The sequence below is a fragment of the Gobio gobio genome (assembly GCF_949357685.1).
Source record: "Gobio gobio genome assembly, chromosome: 23".
Lineage (NCBI taxonomy): Eukaryota > Metazoa > Chordata > Actinopteri > Cypriniformes > Gobionidae > Gobio > Gobio gobio.
In genome coordinates this window covers 29,114,738-29,137,824 of record NC_137119.1, presented here as the reverse complement: position 1 = coordinate 29,137,824, position 23,087 = coordinate 29,114,738, and the positions used below count along the sequence as shown (strand labels likewise).

At 37.8% G+C, this 23,087-nt stretch overlaps 1 protein-coding gene across 6 annotated transcripts in view; it reads left to right on the top strand.

Moving 5' to 3' along the window:
• The window catches only part of phldb2b (pleckstrin homology-like domain, family B, member 2b), a 53,424-nt gene that overhangs the window by 19,396 nt on the left and 10,941 nt on the right, over positions 1-23,087 (top strand). For 2 of the 6 annotated variants that reach the window (XM_079805799.1, XM_079805798.1), the window contains exons 5-15: positions 2,203-2,322; positions 6,410-7,557; positions 10,011-10,352; positions 13,879-14,016; positions 15,427-15,564; positions 19,871-20,026; positions 20,933-21,043; positions 21,167-21,256; positions 21,541-21,675; positions 22,301-22,474; positions 22,873-23,049. In XM_079805799.1, the coding sequence (XP_079661925.1) occupies positions 2,203-2,322; positions 6,410-7,557; positions 10,011-10,352; positions 13,879-14,016; positions 15,427-15,564; positions 19,871-20,026; positions 20,933-21,043; positions 21,167-21,256; positions 21,541-21,675; positions 22,301-22,474; positions 22,873-23,049 (2,729 nt within the window). The remainder of the gene's footprint in view (positions 1-2,202; positions 2,323-6,409; positions 7,558-10,010; positions 10,353-13,878; positions 14,017-15,426; positions 15,565-19,870; positions 20,027-20,932; positions 21,044-21,166; positions 21,257-21,540; positions 21,676-22,300; positions 22,475-22,872; positions 23,050-23,087) is intronic. The other 4 variants (XM_079805801.1, XM_079805800.1, XM_079805803.1 and 1 more) reach the window with 2 other exon arrangements.

Below are 23,087 nucleotides of genomic sequence, written 5' to 3'. Positions count from 1 at the left end.
TTGCATCTACGCTGATCAACGAAGGAGGTACGTGCTCGTTCACGACATCGTAGTGTCACGTCATAGTGTCACTTATTTTTTAATTAGTAAAACTTTGCTTTTGGATCTGCTTGTAAGAGTAAGCCGACTAATAGTTATCTTATTTTTTTTGATGTCATAATTAACCTACATATAAATGTAAATATTTAACCTGTCAATTTATTGACATGCGTGACCATGGAGTAAAACATTTTTGCGCGGTGTTTTTCTAGATTTGATTATTTTCCCACATTTGTCTGTTACAAATAAAAGTAGAAATCCACAGTTTCACCCGTTTCATTTTGATTCAGAATGTTAAACATACATTTTTTACATTAATGAGGTGGTTTTGATGCCATTCATTTGATTACTGCATGCATACATTATAATGCAGCTTTCCTCTAATTGTTTTAGAGTATCATATGGTTGTGTGTTGATGTATTGTTGTGTTCTCTAAGTGGTGTTTGCATGTCAGCACATGAACTGTGACCCTTATGTTTCCAGAGTAAAAGGCCAGATATAATTTCCTCCTTCTTAATTATCAAATAACATGTACCTAATATATGAGCTATGATCTTAACTGTTTCTCCCTTCTAATTTATAATGTTAAACAGATATATTAAATGTTTTATTGTACCAGAAGATTGTTTCCTTCTGGTGCTGGGTTAATCCAATAATTTGAGCAGCGAACTGTTCATAAAGTAACATGCACATTTGATTATGCGATCAAAGGGATCTTATTTTTAATCCAAGCCTGACTTTAAAAGAGAGAGTTTATAAGATGAAGCAGCTGTGTTTGTGGATTCATTTGTGGGGCAGAAGGGCAGGAAAGGACTTGCTATAAACTACAAGTAAACGTTCATGAAAGTCTTGGAAACATTTTTATGAACCTACACAAATGTATTCTGCATGGAAGTGCATGAAGCAGATTTGTAATACAGTCACCATGGGTGCCAAGCTTAGATGTGTGCATCTTTGTTCTTTTGAAAGTGTATTTATTTAGCCTTAGGAGCACAGCTGTGTAGACTAAACACTTACGAGTGTGTGTGTGCACGCACACGTGTGCCTGTTTATGTTTCTGTTTCATGACAGCGGAGTGTTGCTCTGGACGTGTTATGCCTATGGAAGTGACTGACTCAGGGTTTTATTTTCCTGCACATTGTGTCCATCTGTTGTTATGAAATCAATGCATCCCGCAGCTCAAGCTGTATTTGTCCATTCTGTGACACATTGAAGGGAAGTCCAGAGAAAACTTTGAAGAAATGTTCTGCCAGTGTACCAAACCCCAGAATGTGTGAGGCAGATTTAAGAGACTGGATGTCAGGGGTTTGGCATGTTAATGACACACAAGCCTGGACGTTTGTAGCATCAGTGAGTAAAAAGTGATGGACAAACACATGCACTGTTAAAATATTTCCTAATTCAACTTAAAAACTTAAGTTCAGTTGCTGTATTGTTTTTAAGTGTAATCAAATTGGCTGTTCAAGTCATTTAAACTTTTTGAAGTTTGACCATATTGACCATATCATCTTTTAAAATGTGGAGACCTTTTTTGCACAACTAGGCTGAAAGTTACTTTCGTGAGGCTTTTCCTAAAAGAGTCTAATGCATTGAAATCCAGTGATAATACACAAACAGCTCCCATTCAAAATCTTTGTTTTGATGGAATTGTTTTCTTCTTAAGCTCACACAAGTTTTGTCTGCTTCTACATCCTCACATCCAGCAAAAAAAAAGACCACTGAGGCAAATATTTTGGGGTTTCACTGAGGAGGAAAAAGAGGTCCTACATATTTTCCATGAGCTGTTATTCCGCTTTCTATGACTTTTTTCCGGGCTCGCATCCATCTGCTGTTCTGTGGTCTCTGATTTCAGATTAGTGGAAAGAACAGACCCAGACCCTCACGTTGTAGTACTGTACTAAGACAAAATGAGGAAAAATGTATGTATAAGTCAGTTTGTATGGTGAAACAAGCTTTTCAAATTCAGTACGTGCAGCCATGCTGAGTGACAACATGAATAATTGAATTATGTGGTTGAAAGATGTATTTAAAGTGAACCATCAATGTTCAGTGTTTTGAAGATTTCAGTGTTATTTCACATTTCAGTTTTGCTGTCGGTGACGTGAACAATAATCTTGTCTTTCTCAGATTGACCTATGTGTGTTTATTTTCCTTTCTCTGCAGGTTACACGCTCTGTCTGGGTAAATCCTATATCTTTCGCTTTAACCATCCTGAGGAGGCCAACCGTATGAAAAGCATGCTTCCTCAGAAGAGTCCCGTCTCTCCGCTGGTGTACAGCACAGGTAACCTCTAAGTGTTCCAACTTATCTTACCACCACTATCATCTTTCCTTCATCTTTCTTCTTTAACTATCCATCTTTTGCACCCAACCCCCCTCAGGAACTGAAACCAACGATCTTTTGTACACACACACGGCCTGTATCCCATATCACAATACGCCGGCTCATCATCCATGGAGGATCTTCTCTGTCTGTGTGTGTGTGTGTAGTACATGGTTTCAGTTATCTGGCACAGCTCTTTTTTACAGTCTGCAATAGGATCCTCTAAACCTTTGATGTAGCAGAACTCTTTTAAGGGTGCTAAATGTCTATTTTACAGACAAGGCATCTTTACACTGCCGAGTTAAGGCTGCTCGGAGCAAGCTCTTCTCCGATTTCTGTGTAAAGATGCACTTGTTAAAGCAGTTGTAAAATATGACTGCGCTGACCCACCTCAGCCCCTAGTATCAGATAAATAAATTAGATAAATAAATAAATTAATTAATAGTTTTATAATTTTTATTTCACATTTTCTGAAATAATTTTTGTGCAAATGCCTTTAAGTCATGTAAATGCATTTACATATTTCTATGTGTATTTTCGTTTTTATTCATTTTCTGTTTCTATATTCATATAATAATATTTAAAACTAATGAAAAAAATCTGAATTTGTGAATGCATTTATATATATATATATATATATATATATATAAAATCAAATTGGCTTTTCAAGTCATTTAAACTTTTTGAAGTTTGACCATATTGACCATATAATCTATATATAGATATTTTTAGATTCACATCTTCATAAATAAAACATGTTTTTGTGAATATATTTGTCTTCTCTGTGTACCATGTAAAAGTGCACAATTGTATAGTATATATGGTGTATATTCAGTGCCACAAAAGCAATATAAGATATATATTTTTAAATGATTTATTTAATACAAATATATTTAAGTTAATTACAATTGCTGGACTAACTCTGACCCAAACCCTTAAAGATTTACACACCCACACACACACACACACATATATATATATATATATATATATATATATATATATATATATATATATATATATATATATATATATATATATATATATATATATATATATATATATATATATATATATATATATATATATATATATATATATATATATATATATATATATATATATATACACACAGGGAGTGCAGAATTATTAGGCACGTTGATTTTCTGATCATATTTTTTTTCCAGGCACATTTGACCAATTCCAAACCACAGTAATCCTAATAACTACTATTGATTTAGTATTTAATAATGTATAAGTGATATATAATTGTTCATGAAGGCTGGAAATGAAAATCACCTTATATTCAGGTGTGCAGAATTATTAGGCATGTTTTCTTTTACAGATAAATTGAGCCAAAAAAGAGATTTAACTCTAACTAAAAAGTATTAAATGCCCATGAGAAGGATGCAATACTAATGCAATACTGACATTGCTGTTAAGGCATGACCATTGGACAGTGAAATGCTCGTTGGGTCAGCAGGATCTGACAAAAACAGGTGGTGAAGAAAAGACACCTGTTAACTGCAAAAGAATTAAGAATTAAGGTGAAGAATTAAGGGTGAAACCATCAGGAAGCCTTTAGTCTCCAGCGCTACCATTTTCCAGAGCTGCAACCTACCTGGAGTCTCCAGAAGTGCAAGGTGTCAGGATCTCAGAGACTTCAGTTAGGTAAAGAATCCTAAAAAATGACCCCCACTAGATAATAATCACAAGCTGAAGTGTTGTAAAATACATGAAGAAGGTTTTTTTATAGGCTTTATGGACAGACATCTTCCAGAATCTGGCAGTACGTTTTGGGAGTTCATTTTAGTCCATCCTGAAGTCCGTTTTGCAGAGATGGACTAAAAATGAACTCCCAAAACGTACTGCCAGATTCTGGAAGATGAATTCTTCAAACAGTGGTACTAGAGGATGTGGTGCTGGTCCTTCAAGAGTCACTCTCAACCTATCTGTCCATAAAGCCTATAAAAAAACCTTCTTCATGTATTTTACAACACTTCAGCTTGTGATTCTTATCTAGTCGGGGTCATTTTTTAGGATTCTTTACCTAACTGAAGTCTCTGAGATCCTGACACCTTGCACTTCTGGAGACTCCAGGTAGGTTGCAGCTCTGGAAAATGGTGGCGCTGGAGACTAAAGGGTTCCTGATGGTTTCACCCTTAATTCTTCACCTTAATTCTTAATTCTTTTGCGGTTAATAGGTGTCTTTTCTCCGCCACATGTTTTTGTCTGACCCTGCTGACCCAACGAGCATTTCACTGTCCAATGGTCATGCCTTAACTGCAATGTCTAGTATTGCATTAGTAGTGCATCCTTCTCATGGGCATTTAATACTTTTTGACTTTTCAGTCTGAGTTAAATCTCTTTTTTGGCTCAATTAATCTGTAAAAGAAAACATGCCTAATAATTCTGCACACCTGAATATAAGGTGTTTTTCATTTCCAGCCTTCATGAACAATTATATATCACTTATACATTATTAAATACTAAATCAATAGTAGTTATTAGGATTACTGTGGTTTGGAATTGGTAAAATGTGCCTGGAAAAAAAATATGATCAGAAAATCAACGTGCCTAATAATTCTGCATTCCCTGTATAATATATATATATATATATATATATATATATATATATATATATATATATATATATATATATATATATATATATATATATATATATATATATATATATATATTCCTAAGGGAAGTTTTTCCAGATTGAGCTAACTGACTGATATCCAAGCAAACCCACACACACTTAGGGAGCCAGACTGTCTCGTGGAATGTGTGATCTGTACACAGATGTGGTTTGGATTGTTGATTGATTGAACGTTTTGAGTGAGGTGTAGAGAGTGACATAAATCATGACCACCTCCTCTCAGTCTTTCTCTCTCTCTCTCACACTGTGTTGCTAGACAGCAGGAATGAATCTTCACATAAACAAATGTGCACCCACTCACTCCCAAAGTGCATCGTACATAGCAAACCTGGGAAAAACACACATTCTGGGACTGACTTTGCTCACTATAGTGGTATACGGTAAACTTTAACCCTTCTGTTGCTGTCTAGTTGGTTTATAGATATCAGGGTTTACCAGAGTGGTATATATATCGGAATGCATCAGTTTCTTAAGGTAGCCATAAAAAGTGAAGCTTGTTGTTAAATGGTTAGCCAGAACCTCCCCATGTATGGTCAAAGTTTGTGAGATCTTGCATGCCTTTCCTTTAACCCTGTCATCCTTGTGATATACCTTTCAGTTTCTGCTTTATTTCCTTCGTTACCTTCACGTGAGATGATTTAAGTTCTTCTCCAGCCAAATGTACGCACACACGCACCTTAAAAAGTGAAAGGGATTTTTCTTGGCATGCGCAGGTTTATGTGTTTTATGAGCATTCACGTCAGTCATCTGAGGTGGGGTTTCTTTGATCTTCGCTCTCTTGGCACGTGGCGGATTGAAGCTTAACACTCGTCAAGAAAGCAGATGAGAAAAGTGTGTCTGTGAAGGAGGGAGATTTATCCAATCGCTTCCTAGCCTGTGCTGGATCATCTACATTATTTTAAAGTATAGTATTGAACAAATTAAGATTATTAAGGACGTTTTTTTTGTGACTTTCGCACTCGCGGCTTACCTCATTGTGCAATATTTCGTAAAGAGTGGACTTTGGTCACTATCTGTTTCTAGATAATGTCTTAACTGACCAAGTTTATGTTAGTTTAAGCTGTAGAGCCATGAGGAATAGTTTGACAGCAAGGCGGATAGGATTATTTTTTTTATCCCTGAGAGAAAACTGATGATCTTTTTGTTCCAGCTCATTGCAGGTCAAATGAGTCTCAGGTATAGCAGTCAGAGCTCCCTGTACTCCTGCAAACTATTAAAGCAATTCCAGGAGTTAACAATGGCCAAGCAGACAGTTATATAACTCCTCATAACCACTTTCTCATGCTTGTAATAGTCTGACCTTTTCAAAAATTAAGCTGCTACTAATAAACTCTTGTTTATTCTTCTGAAGAATCTTTCTTGTGTGTGTTTTTTTTTTTTTAGATTATCTTAAGTTCAGCAGTGACTTCAGTCACTGTCTGGGTGGCTCTGGCTCTAGAGGGATGCGCTCCGTCTCTGAGCTGCGGGATTTGATGGACACTTTACAAAAAAAGAAGCAGGCGTTGGAGAACAGCTTGCGAGCCAATGGAGACTCAAGCCCCTCCTACTTCAGCATGACACAGTCTCCACCCACCACACCCAATTTGCTGTCACCCATCACCTCGTCCTCCCCAATATCGTATCAGGAACAAGCCCGCCGTTTGTACAGCTCCGAACGGCCACCACTTGTGGCCAGAGTGCCAATGCATTCATCCAGCAGCATGCCTCCATCTCCTCGCAGTTCCGACCCTCGAGATCGAGACGCATCACTTCCTTATTCTCGACCCATGAGCCGGAACCAATCTCAAGATAGTCTGCACCTCAATACGTCAGACAGTCGCCATACTGCAACCTCAGGATCAGCACTCTCAATGTGGAACGGCTCGTCCACCAGTGCGAATGATTCCCTCCCTCCAGCACCAGGGGGCGGTAGTGGTGCAGCTAGCATGCCTTCCAGTCCCCGTCTGGCTCGTCGATTCCTCACAGATGCAGGACGTAACGGTGGACTCGAGCCCACTCCACGGCAACGAAAATACTCAGCTGGGTCACTTACAGGAATGAGCTCGCACAGTCGCTCCCTACCACGCCTCTATCGACCCGCCGACTCCCAACTCACCCTTCCACCAAGCTATCGGTCTCCCAATGGCCATCTTTCACGCCCAACTGGTGATCCCAACCACCAGAATGGTCATTCTGAAGTAGTCTCCATCTCACTGTCCACCAGACCTGGTACCAAACACACCGTAGCCCCTCCGGATGTCACCATGACATCAGGAGAAGCCACCAGCCCCCGGCAGGCCAAGAAGGTGAGTTTGACTTCCACCAGCTCCTACTCAGAACTGGACAGGCAAGCCATGCGTGGTCCCTCACCAGCTCTAGAGATCGGACTCGGGGAAAGGAGGCAGTCGTTCGGAAAGGCAGGGCTGGGTCCGCCGAGTGGCTTCAGGGAGAGAAAGGGTAGCATCAGCTCTCTCAGTGGAAAGGAAGAGCTTCAAGACTACCATCAGAGACAGAGGGATGAAAGACTGCGGGAACAAGAAGTGGAAAGACTGGTGAGAGACTTTTGTCACTTTATATTGTTGTTGATGTATTGCTCTAAATCTATTGTCCAATCCCACCCTACTTTATATTCTTAAAAATCTTGTTTAACTCACAAATGTCACATTACACAAGTAAAATGGGTTTTAAATTCTGTTTAAATGTTGACTTTAACACAAAATATGCATATAATTATAGAGTAATTCAAACATCGGCGTGTCCAATCATTTGTTTCATTTTTATTTTTATTCTTAAAAGCATATCATTCTCACCCAATATAAAGAACATATGACTTCAATGATTGATTTCTTCTCAAATATTTAACATTCCTTCTCCATGACCCTGTTTTCTTTTCTCATAGTTATGGGTAAAAACTGAAAAGCTGGTGATTATTTCAATTCTTCTCGCGATATGGGATCTTGAGGGAGCTTAGATACAGGGGATCCCACCAGCAGCATAATTAATCTCCCCGCCAAACTTGCGATCTGGCATTCCAGAGCTATAACAAACAGACCATGTGCAGGAAGGCCCCTCTCGTTCTCTGTAGTGGATGCGGTGGAAGACCCAAGCAGAGGTGTGGCTGCATAAACCTCCTATTAATAGACAGCTTGACAGCCCAGAACCACATCCACTTTCATTGAACCCAGCCTCCTGAACACACTCTCTCTGGGAGGCCGCCCACAGCTGCAGAAGATCCTGGCAAATTGCCTATGCTAACATGCTCCATTCTTGCTTCTCAGCTGCTTTCAGTGGGGTTCAAAGGAAAGGCATCAGAGTTTTTGTACGCTGTGGTTAAGGGAGGCCACCTGTGGCTCCGCCCTGCTGGGCAAAGGCCAAACCATCAGCGTAGGCCGCCCACTCATTAGTTAGCACCACAACTACAGGCTGGTGATATTTACAAGGCCAGAACTGAGGGAAAACAAGGCTGCTACAGGTGGAGATATATATCCACACATAGACTTTCACAGGGTTTCTTCGAAAAACATACTCTCTCAGAGGAATGTAATATTACAGACTTTAGCCCTGGTCGTACATGATAAAAAAAACACATTCATTTAAAGTTGGCACACAGTTGCAGCATAGCATGTGAGGTTGTGTGTGTGTGTGTGGTTTTTTTTCTGTTTCAGACCCCAATGAGGTCTAAAATATTGGGAGAAAACTATCCGTTTGCATTTCCAATGGTGGCACTGGAAAATATGTCTAAAAAAGTTAATTTCATCCATTTAAGATCTATTTATATATTTACTGGCAATTAATATGTAGTTTGCAAATATTTTGTCTGATTAAACAATGACTTTGAATGGCTAGTGAGTGAACATAGATGCCTTTTGCCTGCCATTGACCATGAATTGATACAGATATTTTTTGTAAATTTTAGGATTATTTACATATCCCTTGTAGGAGATCTAGTGAAGTTTTGCCCTTCGTTCATGTATTGGGGCTGATAGCGTGTCATGAGTAAAAGCCGAAGGATTGAATCACACTGCTGCTATTTGTTTATCCATTCCCATCAAGTGCCAGCAGTTTATATTAGGTCCAGTTTCACTCTATGCCCAGTTCCTGAGAGGACCATCTCCCTCTCTCTTTCCCTCTCCCATTTGCAATCTCCTTTCCCGCTGGCTCATCGACCTCCCATCAGAGGGTTTGTGTTTCTGACACCGGCTTGGTGTGGCGCTGGGAACTTAACTGAGGAACTTAACTGAACCTAGCATCTTTTTGATGAGGGTATGATCTTCTCCTAAGAGGTGGAGGTCACCATGTGCCCTCTAACCTCTGGATATGTGGACATGGTAAGTAGAGCGCTTTGATAAATAGGACCACGTAAATGCGTGAAAATGCTGGGCTTGTTTTGTGGACCAGGTTTCGATTTACAAGGAAATGTCATCTTTACGAGTTTAATAACTGTTAAAATGTGCCTGTGATGCAGGTCGGGTTGTTCATTCACAGTTATACGAACCTGTGTGATCCTCTTTCTTGGCTCTGGAAATGCTCGCCTGTACTTGCTGTTTGCATTTCCATATCAGTCGATAGATACAGGGATTTTTTTTAAGCCAAGTGCACTCCCTCATAAGCTAGGGTTGTTTTTGGATGTATATGCCTGGTTGTCTCCATCTGGTCTTTCGCTGACCACAGTTTGGGGCTGTCAAATGCCTTTTTTCATGTAAATCGTTTGAATCAAAGATGTTTGGATATTGGACCTTCTTGAAGATGTTTGAAGGAATAGCAGTAATGCTCTTCGTTATGTTGCACACGGGCTATTTAGCGTGAAATGTTTGTTGTTTGGAGAAAATACTCTAGCAGGCATGTTCAGAACTGCTTCAGGTAAATCTGTGTGCCTCTCAAAGGTGAGAAATGTTTCCAAACTTATTCCCTCCAGCTGTCTGTTTAAAGATTTACATTTTGAGTTTGATGCTGCATGTGCATGAATGCACTTTGTCAAACAGGTTTTTTTCTGTCTGATCCATAGGAACGTCAGCGTCTGGAGACTATCCTCAATCTGTGTTCTGGGCTGGGTCGCGCAGAGCAGGACAAAACTGGCTTGGCTGTCGCAGACTTACAGAAGATCAACAAGGAGCTGGAGAAATTACAGGTGTCAGATGATGAGTCTACATTCTCAGACTCTGCAAGTCTGTCAGCCAGCATTTCGGCTGAAAACGACTACAGGCTTAAAACCCGGGAGACCCAGGTCAGCGAGGAGAGACGGGTACGGCAGTGCAAGAACAGTGGACACAGGGAACTTAGGGTGGAGGCAACAGCTGTCCTTGGCTCCGCCCCCACCCCTTCTCCTCGGCTGACACGGATAAACAAGGTAATTGGTAAAGCCACTAATCTTAAAAATGTATAAATGAGAGGAACTGACTTCATGCATCTATTAAAATCACCTTAATTGGGACCGGTCTGTTTGATTAGTCTGTGGCGGTCAGATGACCTTCAGCTTTACTCCGACAGATCGTTTTCCACTATGGCTTTTCTGCATACAGTGTGCGTTTTAATCTCGTTAGGTAATTGAATCGTTTGTAAAGCTAGGTCGTTTCCTTACTGCTAATTCCTGTGACCTTTTGGAGAGGTTATAAGAGTTTCCCACCCTTCTTTGGCATGCACACAACCTCATGCACACTTTAATCCATGAAGGAATGTGCGGGTATCTTCTCTTCAACTCCCGTATAGACTAATCTAATTAGCCTTCCATGCAGGAGTAGCAGTCATGCGTTGGTTCTGTTATTTATCCATCTACAAATATATGCTATAGACTTTAGAAACCTGTTTATAGAAACTATAAATCTGTATTAGCCTCTCTCTCCCTTCTAGACCGCACAGAAAGAGCCGAAGCAGCTCAGAGAGACGTGCCCTCCATAGTATAAACTGTGATGAGAAGATATAAACATCAATGTCCAAATATAGCAGGGTCATGCGCATTCTGTTTGGTTGATCTCTGCCTCACACAATGGAAGAATGGCAGTCTCTTCACCCATACCTAATCATACGTGCACGTGCATTTGTGGATTCTTCCCGGTCATAGGTCAACTTGTTGCTTATAAAACTCAAAATAAGCAGATCGCCTTTCACGGATATTGAAAAACCTAGATAAATAATTGGTTTAGGAAATCGAGTATGTATTTCCACCCCTCTGTTCCTCGAAGTTTCCGTTGGACCCATTCATCGTTGTTCATTCAGTGAATCCTGTTTCTCAGAGCTAAAGATCAGTGCAGCTGCCAGAAGGGGGCATTTCCATGCTTTTGATGGATTGCATTAAAGGGCTTTACACTACTTGTAGTGACATCTAGTCCAGAATGCAGTTCTAAATGTAGCGTCAGGGATCATTACAAAACCCAGCATTATTAAAAATTTTGTTTGGAAGGTTAAACATTCTATAATAACTGCTGAAAAATCTGCACACATGAATGAAAGAAAAATGCATATGATTGGTCTGTTCCAAAGCCTAGTAAGCTGCATTGCAGTGCTGTCTACATGGGCAGCTATCTTCTAAGGGATCATCCTACCTGAAACAGAACCTAATAAGTGACTGTTTGAAGTGGTTCATGAGTAAAATGAACCGGAATCTCAACTAACAGCCGCACTTATTAATATTTTTATTTTTTATCTTTTCAGTTTTTGTTTTAATTTAGCTTTTAGTAATTGTGTTATTTTCTATTCATTTTTTTTATATGCCTATTTAGCTTTATTAAGTTTTAGTTGGTCATTTTAGTACTTCAACTTAAATTTGCTTGTCAACTTCAATCCTCGGTTAATTGCCAAGACAACATTTCTGATTTCATTTAAGTTTATGTTAAGTTTTATATTTTATCTTGTTTTAGCTTTATTTCAATTAACGCAAACTATTTTTAATAGTTTTAGTTTTAGCTAATAAACTTTTGACAATAATTTTTTATGATTGAGATCAAAAGTTGCTCGTCTTGTACATCTATACCTGTTAACTGTCACTGGCCCGCCGGTGGGCTCATTTGCCACTGCATGTTTAAAACAATTATATCCTATATTTATCCTGATCTAATGTTGACAAACTATATATACATAGACAATATATTTGTACACAAATATACATTTGTTACAGGAGATTGCATAAAAAATATCAATGGGATTTCAATGACACCCGGTGGCTATTTGTTGTACAGCGCCTAAACAAAATTTTTGTGATATCAACTTCAAATTTGGAACACAAATTGGTTAGACATTTGGCTTTGATTTGATAGTCATTTTAGAGTACAAATTATGTTGTAACATATATACTTTTTATAAAATATTTAGTACAGTACATTTGATTTACAGTCAATTTTAACTTTTATAACCTTTTCATACTTTTATTTTTTGAAGTTATTCCACTTGAGCCATAATCTGCTGACTGTCTTCTTTAAAATGAGACCAAACTTATGTCTATATTCTAAAGCATCTTGAATTGCAACCATTTAAGTTTGGATAGTGCATCTTCATGTATATTTTCAAAAAGGGGGGTGACAGTTAACAGGTTTTAAAGCCAATGATATATTTTGAATGACAAATTTAAATTCCTACCTCTGTGTAAATGGTTCTGCGTTCCATACTATAGATCAAACCATTTCAAAAACACCTTTGTGCGAACATCAGTCAAACAGTTTTAGTAAGTTTCCAGTGCAGTCAAGGATTTCCGAAATTTGTGAAGAGTACATGTGATACTACCTTAAAATTGGTCAAAATGAGGTATCTTAGAAGGCAGCACAAAGCCTACGGTTTAGAACAGTCTCGATAATGTCTTAATGCTGTCTAGGTAGGCAACTCACAAGGGTTTGGAACTAGTGTACCTTAGTATTATTTGCATAGTATTCTAGTATTTATTAAATGGTACATAACACACACAATTTCTGCCAATCTCATGTTAATCTTGAGTACCTACCTATAGAGTAGTATTGCATCCTTCATATCTCCCAAGAGTCTTTAATTTTATCAGATTTATAAAAAACAGATACGCCGTACCGATTCTTTCCGAAAACAGCCGAGCTCATGGAGGTGTGCAGTGGGCGGAGCTAAAGAGTCACAAACACACACACACACACACACACACACACACACACTCACACAATACATCATGGCATTATCCCTGGATAACTTTCGATTCTCTATACATTTGTGTTTACATTATATGCACTTTCCGATTGCCAACAAAACAGACATTTGATGCAGTTTCGACTCATGACCGGGAACAAGCAAACACACTTGCAGCACACCGGAACTGCATCCACTGTTTCCTTAACGCTGGGTTATTTGGGAAGCTGAACAAGGTTATCTTTCCCTCACAACCAAAAGCACACTTCTTTAGCGACATTTTTAATTCTAGTTAAAAACTAAATTACAGCGCTGCCAACGGCTTCCGTAACCCAAACAAAGCTCATTGATGTGCGCGCTCTTGCCCTCGCTCTGGTTGATGTACACACGCGCTCATCCGGGAGAAGTGCCCATACAAGGAATTCCGCCTTTTATGACGTCATACAGGGCCATACTCGAAGAAAAAAAAACTGAAACTTATAAGAATCCTGAAGGAGTGTATTTGGCACAGAAATACTCCGTCATACGTCTAACTTGTTTTTTTGGCCATGTTTAACATGAGATCACTTTTTCAGAATGCATGAAATAGCATTAGACCTCCCCTTTAATATTTATATTTTAGTTACATTTTAGTTTAAGTTTTAGTCATTTTGTTATGTGCTTGTCATTTTTTGTTTTAGTCAACAAAAACACTGTTTGTAACTGAGCTAAGGTTCTTTATAATATATTTTAATTCTTACTGCACTGTACATTTATACTTATGGCTATGGTTGCTTACAGTATCATGTGTTCAACAGGTGTCTGAGGACGACTCACAGCTGAAGCTGGACGTAAGACGTATAGAGGAGGAGAGGATCCAGGTTTTGAACAATATGGAAGAGCTGGAGCTGAAGATCAAAGACCTGGACAACCAGATGGATGAGTCCATCAGAGAGGTAGAGTTGACACATATACGTAAGGTCATGGAGGGAGTGGGAGAGATCAGGGATGGTGGGAGTAATGGAAGAAGCGTGTCTATGTGGGAGAGTTGTGCATGTGGTGAAGTAATCAAGAGCTGTGATGAGGACCGCAGCTAGACAAGGAGGTCTGACCTGCCAAGCCTAAACCTGTTTTACTTTCTCTCACTTTCTCTGTTTTTCCCTTTAAGCTACATATTTCATTCCTGATTTGATTTCAATATTTTAATGCACCTCCGTCTTTCCGCCCTCTGCTGTAATGCACTTTCCCTTCCTGTCATCCTCATTTCTCCTATTTGCTCATTTCTCTTTGTGACGTTTTAGTGAGGTTTGAAGACCTAGGCGAATTTGCTCTTACTGTTAGGTGGTGTACACTCAGGATGTGTTCTTGCAATCTGTCTAAACTGTTTTTCAATTCTTGTTCAATGTATAAAATGTGTAAAATGTTTTTGGGCTGTTGCAGTCAGTCTAAAAACAACAGACCAATCAGAAAAAGTTTGGGACGGGACAAGCAACTTTAGATGTCAGAGAATGGATGTTACAATCATCCACTGAAGTTTTTGAAAGAAGGCTCTAATGCTCACCGAGGATGCATTTATTTGATCAGAAATACATTAAAAAACAGTAATATTGTAAAATATTATTACTATTTAAAAGAACTGTGTTCTGTCTAAATACATTTAAAATGTAATTTATTCCTGTGATGTCAAGCCTGAATTTTCAGCAGCCATTACTCCAGACTTGATCCTTCAAAAATCATTCTAATATGCTGATTTGTTGCTCCGAAACATTCCTATTATGATCAATATTAAAAACTGTTTTTGCTGCTTGATATTTTTGTAGAACTGCAGGTAAAATGTTAAAAATCAGCATATTAGAATGATTTCTGAAGGATCATGTAACATTGAAGACTGGATTAACGGCTGCTAAAAAAATCAGCTTTGCCAGAAATCTTTTGACAAGTAGTGCAAGAAAACATTCTGTTTCTACACACCCTTAGACACTGCAAATGTATTCATAAAATACAAGGTCCAAAGCGCAAGAGAAAGCTATTGCTAAGTTGACCTCAAAGCAGAAACTCCCATCTCTTGATTAATAATACATATAGGTTGGTCTTGTGCCAGCAGTTCCTGCTAAGTCAGCTGTTCCATTAGACTTCCACTAGTTGTGTTCTAGTTTTATGAGATTGGGCTTTTATGGGCTTAGAATGTGGGCCTCTTTTTATTTGTGTGAAATGAGGCACCTTCTAGGTGGTCCTGAACGTAGTGACATGACATCAGTTTGCCACAAAATCATTTAATATGTTGCTGTAGTTACTGTCAGCAACCTTTTAAAATATAGAACTTTAGATTGAATAAAAAAATGAAGTACGAGAGTGTGTGTGTTTAGTTGGAAATGGAGCGGGCTCTTTTGGAAGGCGAGCAGGATTCGGAGATGGCTCAGCTACAGCAGGAGAAGGACGCTCTGGAGCAACTTAAAGAAAAGATGGCTGACATTGAGAACAAGGCACAGACGGAAAAATCGCAGGTATGTTGCCATGATCATCAGTGTTGAGGAGTAGCTATCTAACTGACACTACTCTTTACTCAAATGTGCTCTCCTAAACTGTCCTTTCTTTTGGTTATGCAGTATCGGCAAATCGGATTAATTTTAGGAAATCAGTTCATTCAGATGGTTTATATAAATATCAAAAGTGTGCCACTTGATTTATGCTACTGTTCAAATGTTCGGGGTCAGTAAGATTGGTTTTGTTTTTTGAAAGAAATTTTGATCAATTTAATCCGTCCTTATCTTACCTTACATTTAAGTCGTTTTTCTAAACGTGTCTTAGAAAAAAACATTACAGGTGTGCATCTTGAGACAAAACAATGGCACTGACGTATTTTAAGATATATCAGTGTAAGTTGCTTTCAGTTAAAACAGCTCAAACATGCGTTTTAGTCTGAGACTAGGCTTAAGTTTTGTCTCTGACACTGGCCCTAAGATTTCTAAATGCTGTTTTTTTACTTTCTATTTATCAACTAAGCCTGAAAATGTATCACCGGTTCCACAAAAATATTAAGCAGCTGTTTTAAATTGTTTTCAACATTAATAATAACAAGAAATGTTTCTTGAGCACTAAATCAACATATTAGAATGATTTCTGAAGGATCATGTGACACTGGAGTAATGATGCTGAAAAATTCAGCTTTGTCGTCACAGGAATAAATTATACTTTAAAATGTATTGAAACAGAAAACAGTTATTTTATATTGTTATATTTCACAATATTACTGTTTTTTAATTTTTGATCAAATGAATGCAGACTCAAAAAAAACCTTCAAAAACAAAAAAATGACCCCAAACCTCTGAACAATAGTGTATATGAACCAGCCTAATGTACAATTTACCAAAATGAATCACTGATTCATTTGAGGCCCTATATGTGTGAAGTCCCTGTGAGACATTTTGTGGTCAAATGCTATAGAATTTAGCATGTTTTATTAAGTTTTTATTGCACATTTATCTTTTCAAGTTTACTGATGTCACCCTTATTGAAATTCACATTGGTTGTGTGCTAAATAAATGCTGTTAAGTCGTATTATCTACTGGAAAGCTTTAGTGAAGTTGGCTGCTACTAGTGTTGCTAATGACAATTTTTTTACAACGGTAGTTTAATATAAAGTTTTGCGACGATGCGGTTTCAAAGTGTCCTTTCCAGCACAAAATGTATACAACATTTTTTAAGTTTACAATACATATTACTGAAATGTCAATTATAGAGTCTTTCACACACGCACTTGTACTTCCTGGCAGCCTCTCAGTCCGTGTCAAGGTTGGTAATCCCGGGCCTGCTCTAAATACACCTCTGCTAAACTGAGTGACACCCCACACTGTGCTAGGAGGTGGTGGAAACCCTGGCACCTGCGTCTCAAGTTCAGCCTGACTTCCGGCTCATTCCATTTACTGTAGCCTGGCAGCTGCAGAGACACTCGATATACAAAAATTGAAATTCCATTTCTCTGTTGGAGGATGGTTGAGTTGTTCACTCATTAAGTTCCATTCTGGCTAGGATAAGCAAAGGAGCAAGAAAGCTAGCAAGGTTGGGGAACAGAACTATCAAGTGAATACTATTATGTTTTGTTGCTTGGCAAACATAAAATGCCTACAGTTGGACAATAGTACTTGGCGGAAGTCATTTATTGAACATTGGTGTCTGTTATATTGTTGTTGGGGCCATTCTTTGCAGCGAGTGTTGTTTGCATGCAAAGTGGCCATTTTCAGGGTTCGTTCACCCAAAAATGAAAATTCTGTCATAATTTACTCATCCTCATGTCATTCCAAACCCGTAAGACATTCGTTCATCTTCAGAACACAAATGAAGATATTTTTAATGAAATCTGAGAGTTATCCGTCCCTACATTGACAGTCTACACAACTGCTATTTTGACTACTTTTAACTAATCCATATGAATTGAGTGGTTTAGTCCAAATTTAATGAAGAGACTGGATCGCTTTGTATGACGAACAGATTGAATTTAGGCTTTTTATCACATTGGTTCCTCATTGGTTCTCGCACATCAAGCGAACATGCATGAACTTTCGTTGATTAATGTTTATATGTGAATAAAAGCCTAATTCGGCCTGTTTATCATATAAGGTGATCGAGTCTCTTCAGAAAATGTGGACTAAACCACTCAATTCATATGGATTCGTTTTATGATCTTTAGTTTTATGTGTCAGTTGCATAGGCTGTCTATGGAGGGACAGAAATCTCTCAGATTTCATTTAAAATATCTTCACTTGTGTTCCGAAGATGAACGAAAGTCTTACGGGTTTGGAACGACATGAGGGTGAGTAAATGTTGACAGAATTTATTAATATTTTGACAACTGCAGTTCAGTTTGAACTGATTGCTGAGGTATTTTTCAGTTGTTTGAGTATTTAGGTTGATTATATCAGCATTACGGAATTCTATATGATTATTTTCCTGCATTTTCATGTTCTCCATTTAATTCAACACCTCCATATCCATCATGCCCCACTTGTGCTGTTGCTGACTCTATGTAGTAACTAACCCTGCCCACCCCACCTGCCCCATCACTAACCCTTCTCTCCTCTCTCCCTGCATCCTTTGCGCGTGCGCGCAGGACAAAGACAAGCTAGATGCGGAGCGTGTAAAGTTAGAGCGACTGGCGCATCTGCTTGCAGAGCAGAAGACTCAGTTGGACATCTGCCCCGAAGCCTTGAAAGAGCAACTTCAGCTGCAGCTCTGCAGGGTCAGTACTCACACACAGCCTTCATCCTCTTCTTCCTCATAACCGGGCCCTTCTCATCTTCATCACTAGTGCTTGCATCTGTCTCACTTCCATGAAAGACATTTGGGCTGTCTTGCATGCGCTTCCTGTATATAATAATCGAATGTATTGCATAATATGTTTGAATAACATTTATAAGATATAATCAAAATGTTGTTCTGGCATCAAGTCAGGGTTATGTTACACTCCAAAATCAAAAGTAAAAAAAAATCATATTAAATTTATATATAATTAAGATTTATTATTAAATAAAACACTTACAATTTATTACATTTTATATTTGAATTTATCAAATTAATTGTACACCAACATTTTTAAAGATTTTTTTTTGCACGTGACAATATTAAGCACAAATTCACATTGCTGTTATCCCAAAAAAAAATATTCTCATTCTATATAATCATTATTTATTTATATATTTTATGTAATGTTTTATTTAATACTTAATATTTTATTCTTTATTTTTATATATATATATATATATATATATATATATATATTATATTATTCAAATATTAATTATTAAATAAATAAAACATTAAATCAAATAAATCACTCATTCCATATAATCATTATTTATTTATATATTTGATTTTATTTAATACTTAATAAATAAAAAAATAAATAAAAATTAATTAAAAAAAAATATATATATATATATATATATATATAATATTAAGTATTAAATAAAACATTTACACTTTATTAAATTTTTATACATCTCATATTGCTAACAAATCCAACATCTTTATTAATTTAAAGAAAAAATATGTGTGTATTTTTTCTTCAAATTAATGAAGGTGTTCTTTGTAGGCTATATCTCCTATTGTAATGCGGAAAAACATTATATTGAAGATAATCTTAATTGACATGATATACATAAATTACTATCCAAAAAAAAAATTATTATTAAAATGTTAAATTACAATATTGAGAGATGGTAGTGGGTGCTTAATTGTCATGAAGATAATGTAACAATGCAAAAAATCTACAAATACAATTTCCTAACTGTCCCAGACATGTTATTGACAAGTTTCATTAGATTTACACTGATTGGCTGGTGCAAAATTCCTGGTTGGGATTGGACCACATAAGCTGGTAATTAAGTTATAGGAAGGAATATGGCTATTTAAAGCTGGTGCGCCTTGAACGAAAGCGTGGAGTACGGTAGCTGTTTCTGTAACAGAGTGGAATGGCTCCTGAGTTTCTTTGTCGCTGAAAGTCATGAGTGTTGACGTGATTGATGTCTAAAGGTCAGTGGTCACGGGTGAAAGTTGTGGCAGGTCCTCTGTTCACTGGCATGTGGCGGCTGAAGGCTTGTTTATAGCTGTGATTGGCCTGGTTCCAGCAGGGTGAAACTTTAACCCCGGTCTCCATCCCTGGGGAGGTTGATGGAGCTGAGGGGAATTGGTGTGAACTGTTGTTGGTTTCTTTGAGGCTGGTTGAACTGTGGGCGTATGACAACTTCAGTTCCTTTCCACTTTGAAGATACGGATCTAGCACAAATGTAGACGGTCATATTTTTTGTGTATCAGGATGCAGAGACGCTAGAGGTGGAGACCAAGCGTTTTGAAGACCTAGAGTTTCAACAGCTGGAACGAGAGAGTCGTCAGGATGAGGAGAAAGAGACTCAGACCCAAAACATTCTCAGGGAGATCGCAGAATACCAGCGGAGTACCGTCACACGCAAGGTGAGTTTCCTGGATATATGTTCATCAGCCTATTGGTGCCTTCAAGTCATCCTGGGAAGTTCTTAATTGTTACTTTGTGGAGTTACTTATGAATAAGAACTTGCGTGCATTCAAAAAATTATGAAATGGGGAATTAAATAAAATGAAATGAAGAGCAAAAGATGTGCATTAGGTGTGTAATTGCAGTTTTATTTATACTAGCTTTTTAAAAGCTGGGGTTTGTAAGACTTTTTTTAATGTATTTAAAAAAAGGCTCTTATGCTCACCAAGACTGCTTTTATTTGATCAAAAATACAGTAAAAACAGTAATATTTTGAGATATTACCATTTTAAAATAACTTTAAAATGTAATTTATTCCTGTGAGGGCAAAACTGAATTTTCAGCATCATTACTCCTGTTTTCAGTGTCACATGATCCTTCCGAAATCTTTCTAATATGCTAATTTGGTGCTCATATTTTGGGGGGAAATGTAATTACATTTTCTCAGGATTTATTGATGAATAGAAAATTGCCTTTACTATCAATTTTGTTTAATTTAATGCATTTATTAGTTTCTTTAAAAAATATTACTGACCCCAAACTTTTGAACAGTAGTAGTAGTTTCATAATTTTAGTGTTACCACAGAGAATGATGGGAAATGTAGTTTTATCTCAAACCTGTCTCCTCTTAAAGTGGGAAATTAGTAATATTTTCTGTCAAGATATATAGATATCTACCAACTGTACACAAACTGAGTACAAACTACTGTATATTGCACTGTCAACATTCACAATATGAATGTAAGAATATAAATTTACCAATAGCATTTAGCTTCTACCATGATTGAGACTCATATTGAGACTCAAAGAAAATCTGTGTTGTAAATATGATCATTTCAACACATCTATATGTGTGACACCTTTAGGAGAGGCTCCTGGCCCTGAAGAAACAGTGTACCCAGATTTCCCAGCAGACTCAGAGGGACAAGGACAGCTTTGTGAAAGAAAAGAACAATCTTCAGATGATGCTACAGCGGGTATGTCTTTGTAATATCACCATATAGCCATGCTGCATTGCCTATTGATTCCTTTTTTGCACCCTTTATTGAAAATCATTTTGGTGCTTCTGAACCATGACAGTCTTTCTTGCTCTTGTTCAGGAAAAGGAGAATCTCGTCAACTTGGAGAAGAAATATTCCGAGCTCACTGGGGCATTGGGTTTCCCTGTCAGTCCCATCAGTATGAAGGAGGTAAGCCTGACAAGATTGTGTCTTCTCAGTGTGTTTAAAGCAGAACTTTTTTTTCTTGACATGGACTATGGCATCCTCTCTTGGACTACACATGCGTTATGGGCCTGAGCACTTCAACCATGTGTGGCTGCCCCAAAAAGGCTCTATGACGCTATGAACTACATAAATAAGAAGTCTTCACTTTGCCCTTATCACAACCCTTGCAACCTGGAAATTTTTAGTTGCAGAGAGTTGTTTGTGTTTTCCTCACCGTGGAAACGGGGTCTTTTTCCCCTGTATTCCAGGACTGCTTCCAGTTGGCCGACGTGTGTCCGCCTCATAGTGAATTTTGCCATGCCCACAAAACCCTCTCTCTACTTCCTGCTGACCTCCTGATGTTTTCTTCTCTTCTTTCCTCTCTGTCTATCAAAAACGCTGAGGTAACGCACTAGCAATGTGCATGCAAGATAATGTTTGTTGCTCATTTCCTGCTTACCAAAATACCTTCTAACATGCCACTTCTGGGTAGTTAAGATTAATAACGCCCATGGTACTGAAAATAACATCCTAATTATTTCCTCTTTTACTGTTTTATCAATGTTTTAAATTTAAATTCCTTGGGTTTTTCAAGACGTAGTTCCCCCAATCATTCTGTCATCATTAACTCACCCTTATGTCGTTCCAAACTTATATGGCTTTCATCTACTGTGGAACATTAAAGAAGTTATTTTGAGAATATATTTTGAAAAACAATGTTGGTTACCATTGACTTCCATTGTGTGGACATAAAAACTTTTTCTCAACATATCTTCTCTTATATGTTCCACTGTAGAAAGAAAGCCAGGTTTGGACCAACATTAACTAGATTTATTTAAGCATTAAAACTAGCATTAAATCTTTAAGCAGATTTATTTATTTATTTACCTTTTTTTTTATTCCAGTACTATTTTATTTTAGTAATTTGTCTGTTATTCATTTGCTTATTAATCATTTTAACCAACTTGAATGTCTTTTCCTTTTCACCCCCTTACCTCTCCCCCATTTTCCGAATGGTTTGTTCCACAGGGCTATGTTACAGTTAATGAGATCAATGAACTGTACTCTCAGCTGGGGGTAGACCCTATCCCAGACCCCCTCCCCACCCAAGCCCAGTCCTCCCCTGACGCCCCTGCAACAGGGACTGACTCCAGCCCCGACCTCAGTCCTGCAGAGTGCACTGCCCCACCGGGAGAGGGTGAGGTGTGTGATCAGGATGGTTAAATGTGTTCGGAATTAAGCATGTCCAGGATTTAGTTTGGATGTAGTTGCACACGCCAAGTACTAGAAATACTGAGTACAAAGTCATGTTACATGGTCACTATGGGTGTTTGTGAATTTAATTCCCTTTCTCTTTGCTTTTTTTAAATTAAAGAGGTCATATCCTACTACTATATAATATTTATAACTATATAATTTAATAGTTATTAATAATTAATGACTAATATTTTTGCTCTTTAATTTAAAAAAATATTATATTACAACAAATTATTTTTTCATAAAATATGACCCCTTTAAACCAACTATCCTATCAGCCTACCTTCATCTGGCATCCTTATTTTCCGATTTTTTTTTCTTTTCTTTTTCTCTCTTTGTCAAAGCTGTCTCCCTCTTCCTGTCCACTGTCCTCCTCCATCCCATCTTCCTCTTTCACTGCATGCTCTCGTCCCAACCCTAAACCTCCCTCTGTGCACTGGCCTGAAGACATGGTCACCTTTCTCAACCCTTCTCCTCCACCTCCTCCTCTACCTGCCAAAAAACAGCGCCGCCACAGGCAGGTAAACCTTGCGGGTGCATAGGTACAAATGAGTGCATT